We start from the raw sequence: 21,779 nt of genomic DNA, 5'->3' as shown, positions 1-21,779 counted from the left end.
GCAAAACAATGGGCAAGTCATAATAGGCTTAGAAATTTGTCTAAGATAAATAAAAAGGAAAACTGCAAAAAAAAATACGAAAAATGGTTTAAAATTACTCCATTTTTCAGTCAATTTTCCTAAAAACCAAATGATTTATACCCAGAAAACTTTAGTCAATTGGTATCTCAATATTCCTCAAGTATCACGCTTTTATTCAAATCCCACTTACAGCGTTAAAACAAAAAAAATAGGCGAAAAATCATTAAATTTCGTCTAAAAAACAGCAAAACTGATCAACAACCTCCAAAATAGCATTCAACTCAATTTAACTACCTGAAACCTTCAATTCCTATCAAAAAAGCCCAAAACTAAAACAATAACATAGCTGGCAGATTTCCAGAAAATAGCCGCAATAGATTCGTAGATCTGCAGTCTCAAAAAACAGTAAAAAATTCGTCTATCATTGAAGGCTGACATGTTATATTTTGATTTAACAGCTGTGCAAGTTTTAGCTGCTTGTTTTAGATGCTTTCTAATAACCTTCATTTAGAGTGACACACACCAATTTGACCTTATCTCTTTGAATTGAAGTAAATAAAAGTCAATTTCAAAGTGAGGAAGTCATTTTTGTGAGTGAGGTAAGTCAGGTGTGACCAAAAATTTAATCACGCAAATGAACAAAAACCTCGCTCCACTAAGAGCGAAAAATGACGTCACGCACGCTCTTCAGTTGAAATTGCATGACTGAATGAACAAAAAGCAGATTTGAAGTGTTTGTGACGTCATATGGTCGTAACAAAAATCGCGACGACGAACTAAAAAAAAAACATAGCAGGACAAGTCTTGACGTACAATTCAAAGAATTTTCATTGATTAAACAGAAAAATAGACCAAGAACGGATTATGAATGGATTGGGAAAACCATATAGAAAAAAAATCCGATCCAAAAAATAAAAAAAACTGAAAAAATCAAAGTGAAATTGCCGCATGTGAACAAAAAACCACTAGCGAGAAAACGAATTTTTGTTCAAACACCGTTTTCCTCATCTACTTCAAAATTAGAGCGAAAATTTCACACGGCAAAACCACTCCCTTTTTTGCGAAATTTCCTGTTTTGGCGTGACCAAAATCACTAGAATTTGACTTCAAAAATCATGAAAACGTGTGAACAGATCTTTAAAAAAAGACAGCGCCCCAATACAATTACAATTCTTTTAATTATAACCAAGAGAAGGCCAATAATAGCCCTAAGCTATCGCTGTGAGGCTACTAAAAAAACAGCGCCCCAATACAATTCAAATTCTTTTAATTTTAAAAAACCAAGAGAAGGCCAATAATAGCCCCAGCTATCGCTGTGAGGCTATTATATACCAGCTGTAAATAAGGGCATCCGAATTTATTATCTAAAAGCCTAAAAATTAAAACATACCCGGCAGATTGCCGGAAAATATTTGCCGTTTATTCCAATAAGCATGATTGGGACTGAAAGCAAAGAAGGTATTGAAAAAAAAAGATTTTTGTACAAAAACAGTTTTTAAGTCCGATTTATTTTGATGGCATTTCGAAGTTGAACATACTTCTGTTTCTTAGAGAGAGGCTACAGGGGCTAGTATCAATACCAATAGGCATTAGCGATGGTAACTAAGACTTACAGTAACGACGTTCAAATAGCGGGCATCTAAAATTGGGCTTTATGGGTTTATCCCGTTTCTATTTCTGACTTCAACTTTTTATACTGACTCTGTTCATTTTGATTTGCTTTGCTAAGCAACTGAAGTTCAAAATCACTTTTAGCAGAATAAGAGAAGAAAAAAAATTCTAGAGAAGTTAAAACGATTTCACGCAAAATGTTGAAAAAGCGGCAAAATGAGGTAAAGCGAAACATTTTTTTGTTCGACGAAGTAAAAAACATAGCAGGACAAGTCCTGACGTACATTTCAAAGAATGTTCATTGACTAAAAAGAAAACTAGACCTAAAACGGACTATGAATTGCTTGGAAAAACCATTTAGAAAAAATCAGATCCAAAAAATCGAAAAAAAAAACAGTGAAAATCAAAGTGAAATTGCCGCATGTGAACAAAAAACCACTAGCGACGAAGCGAGAAAGCGAATTTTTGTTAAAAAAACGTTTTCTCACTCTACTTTAAATTTAGAGCGAAACCACTCGCCACGGAACTTCACGCCGCAAAACCACTCGCTTTTTCGCTCCACTTCCTGTTTCGGCGTGACCAAAATCACTACTCCAATTTGACTTCAAAAATCATGAAAATGTGTGAACTCTAGTCGGAAGAATTCCGGAAAAGACTCGAAGGAAAAATTGCCCACACTTATGACTGAACAACTAGAACAACTGTTGTAAACCCTGAACCTCCACAAATGCCCTTTATGGAACAAAAAAATCAAGGAAGAATAGAAACGGCATTCAAAAACAAATTTAACAAACAAAAACTAGAAAAAATAGAGCTTTTTAATAGTACATATAAACATAAAGCCGAGTAAAATTCCTTTGCAATTAGAGCAAGGAAAGACTTGCAAAACAATGGGCAAGTCATAATAGGCTTAGAAATTTGTCTAAGATTAATAAAAAGGAAAACTGCAAAAAAAAAATAAGAAAAATGGTTTAAAATTACTCAATTTTTCTGTCAATTTTCCTAAAAACAAAATGATTTATACCCAGAAAAATTTAGTCAATTGGTATCTCAATATTCCTCAAGTATCAAGCTTTTATTCAAATCCCACTTACAGCGTTAAAACAAAAAAAATAGGCGAAAAATCATTAAATTTCGTCTAAAAAACAGCAAAACTGATCAACAACCTCCAAATTAGCATTCAACTCAATTTAACTACCTGAAACCTTCAATTCCTATCAAAACAAGCCTAAAACTAATACAATAACATAGCTGGCAGATTGCCAGAAAATAGCCTTTCATTGAAGGCTGAGATGTTATATTTTGATTTAACAGCTGTGCAAGTTTTAGCTGCTTGTTTTAGATGCTTTCTAATAACCTTCATTTAGAGTGACACACACCAATTTGACCTTATCTCTTTGAATTGAAGTAAATAAAAGTCAATTTCAAAGTGAGGAAGTCATTTTTGTGTGAGGTAAGTCAGGTGTGACCAAAAATTTAATCACGCAAATGAACAAAAACCTCGCTCCACTAAGAGCGAAAAATGACGTCACGCACGCTCTTCAGTTGAAATTGCATGAACGAATGACCAAAAAGCAGATTTGAAGTGGTAAATAAAAAAAACATAGGACAAGTCTTGACGTACAATTCAAAGAAATTTCAATGACTAAACAGAAAACTAGACCAAGAACGGACTATGAATGGATTGGGAAACCCATTTAGAAAAAAAATCCGATCCGAAAAGACGAAAAAACTGAAAAAATCAAAGTGAAATTGCCGCATGTGAACAAAAAACCACTAGCGAGAAAGCGAATTTTTGTTCAAACACGGTTTTCTCACTATACTTTAAATTTAGAGCGAAAAAAATTCACGCCGCAAAACCACTCGCTTTTTCGCTCCACTTCCTGTATCGGCGTGACCAAAATCACTACTCCAATTTGACTTCAAAAATGAAAATGTGTGAACAGATCTTAAAAAAAACAGTCGGAAGAATTCCGGAAAAGACCCGAAAGAAAAATTGCCCACACTTGACTGAACAACTAGAACAACTGTTGTAAACCCTGAACCTCCACAAATGCCATTTATGGAACAAAAAAATCAAGGAAGAATAGAAACGGCATTCAAAAACATTAAAAAAGAGACCGAAAAATTCGTCTTTTCATTGAAGGCTGACATGTTATATTTTGGTTTAAAATCTGTGCAAGTTTAGCTGCTTCTTTTAGATGCTTTTTAATAACCTTCATTTAGAGTGACACACACCAATTTGATCTCATCTCTTTGAATTGAAGTAAATAAAAGTCAATTTCAAAGTGAGGAATTCATTTTTGTGAGTGAGGTAAGTCAGGTGTGACCAAAAATTTAATCACGCAAGTGAACAAAAACCTCGCTCCACTAAGAGCAAAAAATGACGTCACGCACGCTCTTCAGGTTAAATTGCATGAACGAATGAACAAAAAGCAGATTTGAAGTGGTTGTGACGTCATATGGTCGTAACAAAAATCGCGACGACGAAAAAAAACATAGCAGGACAAGTCTTGAAGTACAATTCAAAGAATTTTCATTGACTAAACAGAAAACTAGACCAAGAACGGACTATGAATGGATTGGGAAAACCATTTCCAAAAAAATCCGATCCAAAAAATTGAAAAAAACTGAAAAAATCAAAGTGAAATTGCCGCATGTGAACAAAAAACCACTAGCGAGAAAGCGAATTGTTGTTCAGACACGGTTTTCTCTCTTTACTTTAAATTTTGAGCGAAACCACTTGCCACCAAACTTCACGCCATAAAAACCACTCGCTTTTTCGCTCCACTTCCTGTTTTGGCGTGACCAAAATCACTACTCCAATTTGACTTCAAAAATCATGAAAATGTGTGAACAGATCTTAAAAAAAAACATAGTCGGAAGAATTCTGGAAAAGACTCGAAGGAAAAATTGCCCACACTTATGACTGAACAACTAGAATAACTGTTGTAAAACCTGAACCTCCACAAATTCCATTTATGGAACAAAAAAATCAAGGAAGAATAGAAACGGCATTAAAAAACAAATTTAACAAACAAAAACTAGAAAAAATAGAGCTTTTTAATAGTACATAGAAACATAAAGCCAGGTAAAATTCCTTTGCAATTAGAGCAATAAAAAGCTCTCAAAACAATGGGCAAGTCATAATAGGCTTAAAATTTTGTCTAAGATTAATAAAAAGGAAAACTGCAAAAAAATAAGAAAAATAGTTAAATTACTCAATTTTTCTGTCAATTTTCCAAAACACAAAATGATCTATACCAAGAAAACTTGAGTCAATTGGTATCTAAATATTCCTCAAGTATCACGCTTTTATTCAAATCCCACTTACAGCGTTAAAACAAAAAAAAAATAGGCGAAAAATCATTAAATTTCGTCTAAAAAACAGCAAAACTGATCAACAACCTCCAAAATAGCATTCAACTCAATTTAACTACCTGAAACCTTCAATTCCTATCAAAAAAGCCCAAAACTAAAACAATAACATAGCTGGCAGATTTCCAGAAAATAGCCGCAATAGATTCGTAGATCTGCAGTCTCAAAAAACAGTAAAAAATTCGTCTTTTCATTGAAGGCTGACATGTTATATTTTGATTTAAAAGCTGTGCAAGTTTTAGCTGCTTGTTTTAGATGCTTTCTAATAACCTTCATTTAGAGTGACACACACCAATTTGACCTTATCTCTTTGAATTGAAGTAAATAAAAGTCAATTTCAAAGTGAGGAAGTCATTTTTGTGAGTGAGGTAAGTCAGGTGCGACCAAAAATTTAATCACGCACATGAACAAAAACCTCGCTCCACTAAGAGCGAAAAATGACGTAACGCACGCTCTTCAGTTGAAATTGCATGACTGAATGAACAAAAAGCAGATTTGAAGTGTTTGTGATGTCATATGGTCGTAACAAAAATCGCGACGACGAACTAAAAAAAAAATAGCAGGACAAGTCTTGAAGTACAATTCAAAGAATTTTCATTGACTAAACAGAAAACTAGACCAAGAACGGACTATGAATGGATTGGGAAAACCATTTCCAAAAAAATCCGATCCAAAAAATTGAAAAAAAAAACTGAAAAAATCAAAGTGAAATTGCCGCATGTGAACAAAAAACCACTAGCGAGAAAGCGAATTTTTGTTCAAACACGGTTTTCTCACTATACTTTAAATTTAGAGCGAAAAAAATTCACGCCGCAAAACCACTCGCTTTTTCGCTCCACTTCCTGTTTCGGCGTGACCAAAATCACTAACCCAATTTGACTTCAAAAATGAAAATATGTGAACAGATCTTAAAAAAAACAGTCGGAAGAATTCCGGAAAAGACTCGAAAGAAAAATTGCCCACACTTGACTGAACAACTAGAACAACTGTTGTAAACCCTGAACCTCCACAAATGCCATTTATGGAACAAAAAAATCAAGGAAGAATAGAAACGGCATTCAAAAACAGTAAAAAAGAGACCGAAAAATTCGTCTTTTCATTGAAGGCTGACATGTTATATTTTGGTTTAAAATCTGTGCAAGTTTAGCTGCTTCTTTAAGATGCTTTTTAATAACCTTCATTTAGAGTGACACACACCAATTTGATCTCATCTCTTTGAATTGAAGTAAATAAAAGTCAATTTCAAAGTGAGGAATTCATTTTTGTGAGTGAGGTAAGTCAGGTGTGACCAAAAATTTAATCACGCAAGTGAACAAAAACCTCGCTCCACTAAGAGCAAAAAATGACGTCACGCACGCTCTTCAGGTTAAATTGCATGAACGAATGAACAAAAAGCAGATTTTAAGTGGTTGTGACGTCATATGGTCGCAACAAAAATCGCGACGACGAAAAAAAAACATAGCAGGACAAGTCTTGACGTACAATTCAAGAATTTTCAATGACTAAACAGAAAACTAGACCAAGAACGGACTATGAATGGATTGGGAAAACCATTTAGAAAAAAATCCGATCCAAAAAATTGAAAAAAAACCGTGAAAAAAATCAAAGTGAAATTGCCGCATGTGAACAAAAAACCACTAGCGAGAAAGCGAATTGTTGTTCAGACACGGTTTTCTCTCTTTTCTTTAAATTTAGAGCGAAACCACTTGCAGCAAACTTCACGCCGCAAAACCACTCGCTTTTTCGCTCCAGTTCCTGTTTCGGCGTGACCAAAACCACTACTCCAGTTTGACTTCAAAAATCACGAAAATGTGCGAACAGATCTTAAAAAAAACATAGTCGGAAGAATTCCGGAAAAGACTCGAAGGAAAAATTGCCCACACTTATGACTGAACAACTAGAATAACTGTTGTAAAACCTGAACCTCCACAAATGCCATTTATGGAACAAAAAAATCAAGGAAGAATAGAAACGGCATTAAAAAACAAATTTAACAAACAAAAACTAGAAAAAATAAATAGAGCTTTTTAATAGTACATAGAAACATAAAGCCGAGTAAAATTCCTTTGCAATTAGAGCAATGAAAAGCTCTCAAAACAATGGGCAAGTCATAATAGGCTTAAAATTTTGTCTAAGATTAATAAAAAGGAAAACTGCAAAAAAAAATAAAATGGTTTAAAATTACTTAATTTTTCTGTCAATTTTCCAAAATACAAAATGATTTAAACCAAGAAAACTTTAGTCAATTGGTATCTCAATATTCCTTAAGTAACAAGCTTTTATTCAAATCCCACTTACTGCGTTAAAACAAAAAACATAGGCAAAAAATCATTAAATTTCGTCTAAAAATCAGCAAGACTGATCAACAACCTCCAAATTAGCATTCCACTCAATTTAACTACCTGAAACCTTCAATTCCTATCAAAACAAGCCTAAAACTAATACAATAACATAGCTGGCAGATTGCTTGAAAAAAGCCGCAATAGATCTGTAGATCTGCAGTCTCAAAAAACAGTAAAAAAGACAGACCGAAAAATTCGTCTTTTCATTGAAGGCTGACATGTTATATTTTGATTTAAAAGCTGTGCAAGTTTTAGCTGCTTGTTTTAGATGCTTTCTAATAACCTTCATTTAGAGTGACACACACCAATTTGACCTTATCTCTTTGAATTGAAGTAAATAAAAGTCAATTTCAAAGTGAGGAAGTCATTTTTGTGTGAGGTAAGTCAGGTGTGACCAAAAATTTAATCATGCAAATGAACAAAAACCTCGCTCCACTAAGAACGAAAAATGACGTCACGCACGCTCTTCAGTTGAAATTGCATGAACGAATGAACAAAAAGCAGATTTGAAGTGGTTGTGACGTCATATGGTCGTAACAAAAATCGCGACGACGAAAAAAAAACATAGCAGGACAAGTCTTGACGTACAATTCAAAGAATTTTCATTGACTAAACAGAAAACTAGACCAAGAACGGACTATGAATGGATTGGGAAAACCATTTAGAAAAAAAATCCGATCCAAAAAAAAACGAAAAAAAACTGAAAAAATCAAAGTGAAATTGCCGCATGTGAACAAAAAACCACTAGCGAGAAAGCGAATTTTTGTTCAAACACGGTTTTCTCACTATACTTTAAATTTAGAGCGAAAAAAATTCACGCCGCAAAACCACTCGCTTTTTCGCTCCACTTCCTGTTTCGGCGTGACCAAAATCACTACTCCAATTTGACTTCAAAAATCATGAAAATGTGTGAACAGATCTTTAAAAAAAGACAGCGCCCCAATACAATTCAAATTCTTTGAATTGTAAAAAACCAAGAGAAGGCCAATAACAGCCTCATTTATCACTGTGCGGCTATTAATCATAATCAAACCTCATACCCATTAAAAGTTGCAAAAAACTGCTTTTAAAAGTCGCACGTGAACAAAAAAATTTCGCTCGCTTAGAGTAAATTTTTTCACACATCAATTTCTCGCTCTCTCAAAAACAGCTGTGTGAACAAAAACCACTCTCTTTTCGCTCCGCTCTTCACTTTTGTTCAGCAGCAAAATCACTCCAATTTTTTCACGCGTTTCATTTCCCGCTTCAAAAATCACTCCAATAAAATTGATTAAAAAAAGGACTTCTCCAATACTCCTCTTCGAGTCGTAAAAAGACAGCGCCCCAATACAATTCAAATTCTTTGAATTGTAAAAATAGGAGCGCTATAATAGCCGCCTGAGAAGATGAGGGCGGCTATTAATCAATGTTATTAAAACTTAAGAGGCCAAGTAAGAATGGTTTTATTTATAAAATTGTTCCGATGATAATGAAAAGATAGGTCACATACCTGCCACCCAAACTGTTCATCCAATCTCTCGCCTTTTCACTTCCACTTGCATGGCTGGCGCTGCGTGCATCACTTCCAACAGCTGTAGCAGTAGTACTACCCCCTGCCCCGTTGGATACAATAGCCACTGATGATGCCAACCCTCCGACCAGATCAACAGCTGCTCCAGCACTCGTGGAGATCATATTTTTCAAAGGCATAGTCATCCGTGCGGGTCCAAACGCACCCCATCCCACACCACCAATTGAAGGTGCAGGACCAGTTGGACCCCCCGAAGCATTTGCATCTTCATTTGCGTTGGCTTCCGGTGACGTGACATCAGCTGAAAGTGACTTCAACGTTGGTTTGGGCTTCACAGGATCCATTGACGACAATGTCGAAGCAGCAACGGGTAAAGAGATGTCAGAGACGAGGCTCGGTTCGCGCTAGAAAAAGATAAATATTCTACCCCCAAAAGATTCTTCAATTTAAAGCAAATAATCTAAGACAAAAGAGCCTCTGGAAGTTCACTTGCAATGCAATATCCTCTGACTTTGAAGGTGACTCAACGTTGAAGTCTTAACGCGGCCAAAAAGACTAGTTAGGTAATTGAAAAAACAAAGAAAAAAGAAATGACGCCACATATACAAAAAATGAGAGAACGATTGGACAAAATCTGCTTTTGAGTGCTACACCTCGGTCGTAGCATAAACCGTGAAGACAAAACCGACTAACTGGTTACGGGCGCTTAGTCCGAAATTGTCTTAAAAACATTTTCGGTGAATTGCAGACTTAGAGTCTAGTAAGCCGCAAGTCTCTTAAGAGCCCTTAATGCCCTCCGGGCGTTTCCTTTTTATCAATCACATTTTTCAGGACGAAAAGTCAAGAGTCAGAAAAATCAGTCAAAAGCAAAATCTCAAAAAACAACAGCACTAATAATATAGCCGGCAAACTGCAGGAGAATCTGCGATAGACGCGCTTGAGAAACATCGGAATTAAAACAAAGAAAGAAGAAAAAAACTAACAGGACAGAAGTGTCCAAACGTGATCTAAACTAGTGAGCAGTTTGTCAGATTCTGGGGACCTTACTTAATTCAGCTTATAAACTGAAAGCTATTAATCTTAATACTATCAGCTAGCAGTCGCTCTAATGAACTTTGATAACATAATGAACAAGAGCGACAGGACAGAAGTGTCCAAACGTGATCTAAACTAGTGAGCAGTTTGTCAGATTCTGAGGACCTTACTTAATTCAGCTTATAAACTGAAAGCTATTATTCTTAATACTATCAGCTAGCAGTCGCTCTAATGAACTTTGATAACATAATGAACAATGACTTAATGACCGGGTTTTATCAGTCTCTCCCTTTACTTTTGATTTTGCTCTTCTCACATTAAGAGTATCTGCCACATTGTGTAATTCAATGAGTGAATTTGAAATTCATTCATTGAAACAGTGAGTGAGGTAAGTCAGATCCAAACACAAACTTGTGACTCATGTAATACGAAAAAGGTGATCAAAATCAAAAACTGCAGGACCCGTTCTGAATAACAACTCAAAGAATTGAACAAACCAAATACAAAACTATCAGCCTCTTTAAAAAGAACAGCTCCCTTAGGATAAGTCATACACCCAGACGTCCACGAAAGTAAACAAAAAATTCTCAAACAAAATATTTCCTTTTTTTTAAACAAAAAGGTAATCGAATTTATCATTTCAAACAATGTCCTTTACATATTGGGAGTTTAGGCAGCAAACGTCAACTCTGTCAATGACTATGTTTTTACGATTTAATTGAAAATACATGGCATTAAAATCATTAACCTAACCGACTAACGTCGGGCGAATTGCTCTCAATCGACCGACGAACGATTGGCTTTGTCAGTAGCAAGCCATGGTTTAGTGAAGCTAGCTTTAGCTGAATTGAAGAACCGTGAGGTGAGGGTAATAGATGATGACATCACGCCACATAGCAGCAGCTGAAGTGCGGCATCAACAAAAGAGTTAAGGAAAGACAGAGGGAGCGAGTGTGCGAGATAAAACGTCAACGGGAAAAAGAAGGAAAGAAACCCCAAGCAACAGAGTGAGGGAAAGCTAGGATTATTTTTCATGTGAGATTCTACTCTGCAACTTTTATTTCTCTAGCCTTGTTAATAATTAAATCATATAGACCTAAACTGAAAGTACAAAAATCAAAAAAATAAAAGTTTCCACATTTATCGGCGAAACTATTCAAAACATTTTTTGAGGTTCTGTCAAGTAACCCATCAGCAAGAGTTGTTGACCAGTAAGGATTGTTAAACTCAGAAAAAAACAAAAATACCAAAAATTTAAAAATCGCAAATTTTAACAAAAGCTTGCTAAAATTCGTGATATTAATATCTGCAGAACCATTTCATTGTCTCAAGAGACTATACAGTATCCCTATTTCAAGCGTTATATAATTTCACTGGCTCAAAGATCCATAAACTAAAAACATTAATTTTTCGAAATTGCTAAATCTCGAGTCATTAAAACACTGATAACTATTCATTTAACTCTAGAAACTATGCAGCAGCCTATTATCAAACCTATTAGAGGATATTTGCGCTCCTGGTGCCGAAAAACAAAAAAAATATTCAAAAAACTTGAAAATGCAAAATTTTTAAAAACTGCTCAAATACGTGATATTAAAATCTTGAAACGCATTCCAATACATCCAGGAGCTATGCAATAACCTATTTTCAAACCCTAGATGAGATTTCTAGGCTCTTGACGCTGAAGAAAGCTAACAAAATGAAAAAAAAATTAAGAGAATTCTGCAAGTTTATTAAAAAACTGCTAAAATTTGTGATTAAGAAGTTGAAAAATCTTTCATGGCCAAAAAAATAATTTTAAAAAGTTTATTATCAGATCCTCACGGAGGTCTTCTGACACCTGAGGCTGAAAAAACCTTAATAATTACAAAAGTCAAAAAAATTAAAATTAACTGCAAGTTTTGCCTAAAAATTGCTAACAATCGTGATGTTACGTCTAGAAACTATACATTAACCTATTCCCAAAACCTAGACGAGATTCCTTGGCTCTTGACGCTGGAGAAAATTTTAAAAAAATGACAAAAATTTTCAAGAAATTTGTGCAAGTTTAATTAAAAACTGATAAAATTTGTGATATTAAAAAGTTGAAAAATCTTTTATGGCCACAAAAAGTTTTGAGTAATTTTTAGTCAAATCCTCAAGGAGGTCTTTGACCCCTGAGGCTGAAAAAACCTTAATAATGACAACAAAAGTAAAAAAAAATTGAAAAAAAATGCAAGTATTGCCCCAAAAATGCTAAAATTCATGATGTTACGTCTAGAAACTACACATTAACCTATTACCAAACCCTAGAGGAGGTTCCATGACTCTTGAGGATGGAGAACAATGAAAAATGTCAAAAATTTTCAAAAACTTGCAAAGAAATTGGGTTTTTGCAATTTCTGCAAAGAAAAACTTCCAGAAATTGCAAAATTATCAAAAAATTGCCAAAATTTGTGAGTTTAAAAAGGTGAGAACTATTCCATGGTCAATAAACATATTGCAGTAACTTGTTATCTAACACTTAAGGACGTTTTGTGGCCCCTGGATCTCTGAAATCTTGAATATTGACAATAAAGGTAACAAAAAGTTGAATAAAAAGCAAGCTATGTTAAAAAGAGCTAAAATTCTTGTGTTAAAATCTTGAAAAACAATCCATTACATCTAGAAACTATATAGTAACCTATTATCAATCCTAGAAGAGGTTACTTGTCTCTAGAGGCTGGAGAAATATAGAAAATGACAAATTTTTAAAAAGCTTGAAAAAATTGCGAAAATTTGTATAAATTTGCATGTTTCTGTTTGTATTAAAGCTCATATTCAAAAGACCTTTATGAACTTTATCAGCCTCAATTTCAAACTGGTTCAACAAGAAAAATAAAAAATGACAAAAGACGAAAAATTGCAACATTTTGAGCAAAAAAACTTCTAAAAAGGACCTTTTAACCTGAACCTTTGGCCTTCCCGGCAGCTTCATCGCACTAAGCACCTGAAGGACTACTAAATGCGGCTAATGCCCTCTTATGAAACTTAATGCCCAATGGGCGCTACCTGTTTATCTCGATTTTAAGGACGAAAAGTCAAATCGGTCAAGCGGTAAATCGCACAAAAAAGACTAATAGGATTAATATAATTGCTCCACACTTTGTTTGAGAGCAATTAAAAGCACCCAACAATCTTGAAATCATAAACATAAATTGCATTATCTATGGGAAAAAAGCGTATATCAAATTTAATGAAAACACTTGCGTGATCGCTTAACAAAATAGGATCCCTGCGTGATCACATAACAAAATAGGATTCAATTATGCCTAACTAGAAAGCAAATGGGACCTTTCAATAATGACTAAGCACCGAACCAACGAATAATCAAAAACCGGGAAAAATCCGAATAATCACTAATATTTTTGAAACCAGTCGCCAAAATTGTTAGCTATGAATGAAAACTAAATATTTTCAGACAAGACTCATTGGAAAAATTAGAGACCTGTCATTAATGACACTCAGTGACAGAAGAAACAGAACTCGGAAAATTCACTAACAATCTTCGAAGAAATAAATCACTAACAATTTTTGAATAAATAAATCACTAACAATTTTCGAAAACAAGTCGTATCAATTTTGAAAACAAGGCGTGAACACATTCAGTTTTGAAAACAAAATAATTATGTGAGCTCGAATATGACTCCTATCTTCAATGAGACTCAAATGACAGAAAGTTAAAACAAAAAGCGGCAAAATCCAAAAAAAATAAAGCAAGCCGTGTCTAAGCCGTGAAAATCGTACGAAAAACCTTTATATTGACCAAATTGTGCCTCAAAAGAGATCTGCATAGAGCTTTCCATAATGAGACTAAGTGACAGGACGACAAAGAGTCATAAAAGATGAAAAAAATCCAAAACAAACGGTTATTTTTTTTGAAAACAAGTAATGTCAAATTCTTCAAAACCGTTATAAAGCAATGGGGGTAGGCTTTTGCTACAGCGGAACAAGAGAGGGGTTCAAATGACCAGGGCGTTGGAGCTTGGACGGGGGTTACGGGGGCGAGTGTTGAAGGGGCGTTTTGAGGTGGGTGACAGGGGGGGGGGGTGTCAAACTTTTTAAGAACCGCCCTTCACACCCTGAAAATATCTCAAAATAGTTGATGAATTGCATAATCAGAGACTATTAGGGTATCAGGCTCTATGAGAGCTGCTCAGCCACTTGAAAGCCCTCTGGGTGAGTCCACTATTTTCCCCATTTTTGAGGACAAAGTCCAAATAGGTCAGACAAAAATTCGGTCAAGCGGGAAATCGCATAAAAACGATAGGACTAATATAGTTTCAAAAAACTTTAGAGATCCTTTAAGAGATCCTTTAAATAGTTTCAAAAAACTTTAGAGATCCTTTAAGAGATCCTTTAAAGAGATCCTTTAAACTTTAGAGATCCTTTAAATTCAAAAAACTCATTAGAGATCCTTTAAGACCTATCAATGATGAGGCTAAATGACAACATATACTGCAAAAACAGAATCCAAAAAATTCTATTGTATGAAGCCAAATGTCATGAAAAACCATTAGTTGCCTTTTGAGGGATCTAATGAACATCAACTACGCATTGTTAGAAAACCCATTTCACGTAAAAAATTGCATAGATAAGGAAGAGAAAATCAGAAAAACAGAAGTCTAATTGCTGCACGTGAAAAACATTTGCTATCAAAAACCAAAAATCTGTTTAAACACTTCTTTACAACTTACTTCAAAAGGTTCAAAAAATTCACAGCTTAAAACTACTCCCTTTTGGCTCCTCTTACAACTCCAATGTGATCACTATTCCAATTTGACTTCTCATTGACAAAGAGTGTGCACTCGCTTTTCGCTGCCTTTCTGCACAAGTTAGACCTACCTCAACACAAGTTTGATCGATCTATAATTAACTTAACATCAAAAAGACAGCCCCGCAAAACTATTGAACGCCAGAAGTTTGCTCAACTTAAACTTATCAATGTAGTCTTTCAGTTGAAGAATTTTTTCCTAAAGTAAGGTCGATTAGATGAACAACTCAAACTACTGCTTCGTTTTAAAACTGCTCTCAAACAACTGGCTTCTTAAAACTGGTTGGTTTTTAAAACCTAGCAGGAGGTTGGCCTCAGCTAGTAAGAGAGCGGGCAAAAGAGCTCAAAAACTTATCTAAATTGCCTTTGCCCAATTAAACTATGCCTCCCCTAGCAGTTTCGGTGAAAAGTAGAATTACAGACTAGTAAAGTTAATCTTCTAAAGAAAATACAGCATAGCATAGTGGCTTTTTCCAGTTCAACTAATTTCTGATGCCGAAACGTCAAATTTGTCTATAAACAGACCTAGCGTCGGAAAAATTGCTCTTGAACAACAGGCCGGTCAATTTAAAAAAGAGGTGGGTAAACCCTATTCTTCATTGATGCGAAAAATTCAAAACGCACTCTTCATCTTGAGGCTACAACGACTTTGATCCTCAACCTCTAACAATCGCTTTTATATTATCAAAAAACAACGAGAGCAATTGAGATCACTCAAAAATGACGAAGTGAAAAGTGAAGCGTGAAAATTTGAGAAGTCCAAGAGTTTTCTAGAACAAAAGCGCAAAAACGGCTAAGAAAAAACTTTGCACAAAACAGACCAAAACGTTACAAACATAGCTGGCAGATTGTCAGGAAACAGCCGCAATAGCTTCGTAGATCTGCAGTCTAAAAAAAAAACAGTAAAAAGACAGACCAAAAAAATTCGTCTTTTCATTGAAGGCTGATATGTTATATTTTATTTAAAATCTGTGCAAGTTTTTGCTGCTTCTTTTAGATGCTTTCTAATAACCTTCATTTAGAGTGAAACACGCCCATTTGACCTTATCTCTTTGATTTAAAGTACATAAGAGTCAAAATCAAAGTGAGGGAGTCATTTTTGTGAGTGAGGTCAGTCAAGTGTGACCAAAAATTTAATCATGCAAATGAACAGAAAAACTGGTTCCACTAAGAGCAAAAAATGACGTCTAACACGCAATTCAGTTGAAATTGCATGAACAAAAAGCAGATTTGAAGTCGTTGTGACATACTATGGTCGTAACAAAAATATGGGCGACGACGAAGTAAAAAACATGGCAGGACAAGTCCTGAAATACAATTCAAAGAATTAAATGAAAACTTAGACGTACTCTACCTGACCAGCACATCAATTGAACAATGCCAGCCAGAACACAAACAAAATCATCTCAAAAATTGAGGAACTAAAAGAATCAAAACTAAACAAAAATATACTCATTGCTAAAACTCTTGAAGCTCTTAAACCTTAGGCAATTTTTTCCCTTTAAAAACACCTATTTCAAAAATATGTTCAAACCCAATTTTTCTGAAATCGGTCCAGTATTATGTCTGCAAGACATGAAAAACATTCATTGTCCCTTGAAGCTCGATTAAATCGAAAATGAACAAAAAATTTTTAAAAAATCAATTGCAAATTATAAGGAAATGTTGCTGAAAATCGTCAACTAAACATCTTCAGAACCATTTCTCAGTCTCTAGAGACTATCAACCCATTTCCAAGCTTTAAAAAAACTCATTGGCTCATAGATCGATAGATCGAATAATTTTTAGAAATTTCAAACTTCAAAAAATAGAAATTCGATATATTAAAATGTTGAAAGCCATTCAATTGCCAATAGCAACTATTTAATAACATACAATCAAACCCTGGATGAGGTTACCTGGCCACTGAGGCAAGAAAAAAATAAAATTCAAATGTTTTGAAAAAGCTTGAGAATAATTGCAAATTTTATCAAAAAACTTCTAGAAGTCGAACGGTTAAATTGTTGAAAACAAATCCATTGAAACTAGAAACCATGCAGCAACTTTTTATCAGAACGTGGAGTATGTTTTCTTGCACTTGGGAAAGGACGAATATCAAAAAAAAACTGAGAAGAACTTTAGGAAGCCTTAAAAAATTTCCGCTTTAAGCAAAAAAATTGACAAAATTCGAGACATTTAAATGTTAGAAGCCGTCCATTGTTACTAGAAACTATGCAGTGCCCTATTAACAAACCTCAAAGGAGATTGCCTGGTTCCTGAAGCTGGAAAAACTAAAAAAAATGAACATTTTCAAAAACCCGAAAAAAATGCGAAATTTGTCAAAAAAATTGCTAAAATTAATGATATTCAAAAGTTGGAACCTATTCCATGGCAGCTAAAAGTTTTTCAGCAACTTATTATTTAACCCCTGATGAGGTTTTCTGGCCCCTGCGACTCAGACAACTTAAAAAATGAGAATAAATGTCAAAAACTATGAAAAAAATTGCAAGTTTTGTCAAAAAATGCTAAAATTCATGATGGCAAAAAGTTGAAAACCATTCCACTACCATTAGAAACTCTGCAGTAATCTATCATCAAACCCTTTATCAAACCCTAGCGGAGGTTTCTTGACACCTAGGGCTAACAAAACTCAAAAAATGACAAAAATTTTCAAAAAACCTGAAAAAATTGCAAAAATTAGTATCATTTTGCGTGTTTGTGTTTGTAGTACCAAAACATATAGCTCATAAAATAGTCATAACAAGCAATTTTGTCTCGCAAAAGGCCTTCATCAACTTTTAAAAACTTCAACCTAAGACTAATCAGAACAAAAATCACAAAAAAAATTGCACTATTTTGAGCCAAAAAAACTAAAAAAAGACATTTTAACCTTAAATTAGGGCTATCCTGGCAGCTGCACCGCTCTAAGCACTTGAAGGATTACTAAAGTCCACTTTGGGCCTCTAATGAAACTTAATGCCCGCTGGGCTTTACCTGTTTATAACGTTTTGAAATATCAAAGTCATTGAAAAATGTGTGAACACATCCTAAAAAAACATAGCAGGACAAGACCTGACGTACAATTCAAAGAATGTTTATTGACTACACAGAAAACTAGACCTAGAAAGGACTATGAATGGATTGGAAAACCATTTAGAAAAAATCCTATCTATAAAATCGAAAAAAAACCAGAAAAAATCAAAGCTAAATTGCCGCATGTTAACAAAAAAAACCACTAGCGAGAAAGCGAATTTTTGTTCAAACGCCGTTTTCTCACTCTACTTTAAATTTAGAGCGAAAAAATTTTACGCCTCAAAACCACTCGCTTTTTCGCTCCACTTCCTGTTTCGGCGTGACCAAGATCACTACTCCAATTTGACTTCAAAAATCATGAAAATGTGTGAACAGATCTTAAAAAAAAGACAGCGCCCCAATACAATTCAAATTCTTTGAATTGTAAAAAAACACAGCGCACCAATACAATTCAAATTCTTTGAATTGAAAAAAACCAAGAGAAGGCCAATAATAGCCCCAGCTATCGCTGTGCGGCTATTATTAATTACCTCAAACTTCGTTAGAGAAAAATCGTATAACATTTTTCCTCGAACTTCATATATTTCAAATCTAGAGTCGGTGATGCAGGGAGATTAAATTTTAACGCCAGATTTAAAACAAAACAGGTGAAAGGGGGGCTGAGAGAGGGGTCAAACTTTTAAGCTTAAGAACCGTCCTTCACACCATGAAATTCTGTCATCAAAACAGTTTCAGTGATTCGCATACTTAGAGAATAGTAAGGCATTAGGCTCAAAAGAGCTGCTCGGCCACTTGATGCCTTACGTGTTTATACCGTTTTTGAGGAGGAAAAGTCAAAAGGGCTAGACGAAAAGTCGTTTAAGTAAAAAATTGCATAAAAAGACAGGACCAATATAATTGCCGCAAACTTTAGCCCCGCCAGCTTTTGAACAAAGAAGACCTTGATAGGAGTTCTCATCTAAGTTTCGGATATACGAACAAGGTCTCTTACCTTCATTGGGCTCAATCCTCCGGAAAACAAACACTCACATATCGCCAGCCAGACATCTCGAGGCACCTTAAACAGAACCGTTATCATCACACTGCCAAAATTTTTATATTGCCAATCATCTTTCCAAATTTTTTTAGTCAGCCAAATATTTTACATTACCAATAGATGACGTGTCAAGGATAAACATGAATTGTAACCTGTTCTCCCTTGTAAGGTCTGATTTTGTCGAAAGCAGCACTCTCCAAATCCAAGTGGGTAGACCAGTCGACCTTCGCAGAGGACGAAATGCTGCTGTTCTCCTCAACTATTGAGGCTGCCAGGCTCTTAGGGATCTGATAGGCCACTTTTACAAACACAGTCCTATGCAAATACAACTTGACAACTCTACGCTAAATCTTCCTTTCTATTATCGTGGTATTTTACTTTTATTACATTTGAGGCTTCTGACTATTAATGCACTTCTAATTTCGATTTCGATTGCCTTTGAACTATTCAATTGTACATAGCCGTGTCACCACAAAACATTTTAATTCTTATGCGAACTTGAAGAACCAGGAGAGTGCCGAAATGGCTACAAAACAGACCTAGCTATCTTGAAAATGAGAAACAGACGACTATTTAAAAATATTTACTTCAGATTACTCTCAAAGCCTGTGATAAACACTCTTCGTTATATACGAGTCGTTCATTATTAAAACCCTAGCTAAAGACAAGCCACTGAGACCAAAGACACAAAGCGCAACTTGAAACAAATAAGCATCATTTCAATTCTATTCTGCTTTGCAGTTCAAATTTCGAATACTTATTAAGTTTCAAATACATATATTTAAGAACATAGAGCTAAGGAATGTATAGTTTGTCACATTCAAATTTTTATATTAGATTTCGCATTTTCAAGTCAGATTTAATAAGTTAGAGCAGAAGTTTTATTGAGAAGACTGAAAATATCACATGACCTAAAAACGCATACCAAAGGCAAGGAAAAACGACGTTACGTACAAAAGTTCAGATGCTGACAGGTAGACGTCACTGAAAAGATCGCACATTGACCTATTGATGCGTGATTAAATGGTCTCCGCAATTATCGATGACGAATAAGGTACAAACAACAGATTATCAACTGACCTTTATAGCACAGCCAACTAATCACTTAGATGACAAATCAACAAACATACCCAGCAGATTGCCGGAAAATAGCCGCCATTGATTCTCATAACTCCGATTTTGACAGAGCACAGAAAAAATGGTATATGAATATAAACTTTAAAACATAGCCAGCAGATTGCCGGAAAATACCCGCGATAGACGCTTGTGGCCTTCCATGAATTGAAACAACTAAAGAAATAAGATAGACAGATAGACCACCAGCCCTTTAATAGACCACTAGACTTTTTGGGTTAGATTCAGACAGTCAATTTTATGACACATACGGTCTATAAGGAAAAAACCCTAGAAGAGCTTTTTCAAAATTGATATTCGAAATCAAAAACTCAAGACTAATACTCAAGAATTAGGGCGTATAAGTTTGGCACTACTTAGATGCACACTATTGATCTTTAACTAAAATGTTCATAAAATTTTAAGTTCCATAAGTGAGTTCAGAAGTCATTTTTTAGAGTGAGGTAAGTCACGCAATCAATCTAAAAGCAGAAATGACGTCACGCATACAAATTTTAACTGCAAAGCAGTAGAAGTCACTGCAGTCATTGAAAAAGTCAATTTCAAGAAGTCAGGTCGAAAGAATCATCGATGGAGACGACGAATTAAAAAAAAACACGATGTCCCCAATAATAGCCGCTATTGCTTCGCGGCTAATAAAAAAACGAATTATTTTGATTTCATTTTGGTGTTAGCCATACCCTGTTACTTAATGAGAGGATACAGGGCTAGTATCAATACGAATAAGCATTAGAGATGTTAAACAAGACAACCTATAAGAACAAACGTCAAGTAGCCGGCATCTATAATTGGGCTTTACCGGTTTATCCCATTTTCTATTTTGGATTCCGTGTTTTCAAAATGATTTGGTTCAATTTAGATTGCTTTGCTCAGCAACTGCTGTTTTAAAGCACTTTGGGCAGAATGAGCGAAAAATGAAACCAGCCTAGTGAAGTCATGAAAATTTCACGCAAACTGTCGCAAAAGCGGTAAAATGAGGTAATGCAAAACAAACTTTTATTCAACGAAGTAAAAAATAAAATAGGAGCGCAAAAATAGCCTGCCGAAAAAATGAGGGCGTCTATCAATAAAGTATCTCAAGCGATCTAATAAGACGTCCCGATAACTAATCTAAAAGTACCTTGAGATAAGGTCATTGCCCAATCAGTGACAGCCAATAAAACAGACGGCAAAACCAAATATACTCAGCAGATTGTCAGAAAATAGCCTCAACTATTCCCATAACTCCGATAAGGATTGACAGAACAGACATGGAAAAAATAATTGATGTATGAAAATAGCGGGCATCTAAAATTGGGCTTTAATGGTATATCCTGTTCCAAATTTTGATTTCGTTTTTGACACTGATTCTGTCCATTTTAGATCACTTTTATGAGCAACTGCTGTTTAAAAACACTTTGAGCAGAATGAGCGAAGAATAAAACTAGCTTAGAGAGGTCAAAAAAATTTCAGGCAAAATGTCGAAAAAGCGGCACAATGAGGTAAAGTGAAACAAATTTTTGTTCGAAGAAGTATAAAAAATAGGAGTGCAAAAATAGCCTCCTAAGAAGATGAGGGCGGTTGTTAATAAAATCAAGAAAGTCGAAAGTAGCAAAACCAATAACCTGACCATATATCTTCCTAATTTTCATTCCGCAGAGGCTTTTCTATCGGGAACCTTTATTGCAGAGTTTCATTTACATAATGACCAACAGCTAATCACGCAAATAACCCAAAAGTGTAATGAATGACTTCACGGGCGCAAATGCCGTCAATGAGAGAAGTCATTCAGCTTTTCTGTGTGAACAAAAAAACTAAGTCAGAAGCCGAAAAAAAATAAGACATCTTGAATTAATTGAAATAAATTAGAGACTACACCAAGACATTACCATGAATCGACATAGAAAAACAATAACAGATTAACAACTG

At 34.9% G+C, this 21,779-nt stretch overlaps 1 protein-coding gene and 1 pseudogene across 1 annotated transcript in view; both read right to left on the bottom strand.

Annotated features, from left to right (window-relative positions):
* The window catches only part of LOC142350031 (uncharacterized), a 131,881-nt gene that overhangs the window by 35,791 nt on the left and 74,311 nt on the right, over positions 1 to 21,779 (bottom strand). The window contains exons 12-14 of the mRNA XM_075401972.1: positions 18,890 to 19,052; positions 18,693 to 18,758; positions 8,842 to 9,266 (exon numbers count right to left, since the gene is read on the bottom strand). Of these exons, the coding sequence (XP_075258087.1) occupies positions 8,842 to 9,266; positions 18,693 to 18,758; positions 18,890 to 19,052 (654 nt within the window). The remainder of the gene's footprint in view (positions 1 to 8,841; positions 9,267 to 18,692; positions 18,759 to 18,889; positions 19,053 to 21,779) is intronic.
* LOC142342488 (uncharacterized) overlaps positions 1 to 21,779 on the bottom strand; it is a 371,331-nt pseudogene that overhangs the window by 314,884 nt on the left and 34,668 nt on the right.

The sequence above is a fragment of the Convolutriloba macropyga genome, chromosome 1 (assembly GCF_964194025.1).
Source record: "Convolutriloba macropyga chromosome 1, txConMacr16.3, whole genome shotgun sequence".
NCBI lineage: Eukaryota > Metazoa > Xenacoelomorpha > Acoela > Convolutidae > Convolutriloba > Convolutriloba macropyga.
The sequence above is the reverse complement of the archived record's forward strand: the minus strand, read 5'-3'. Positions and strand labels throughout refer to the sequence as shown.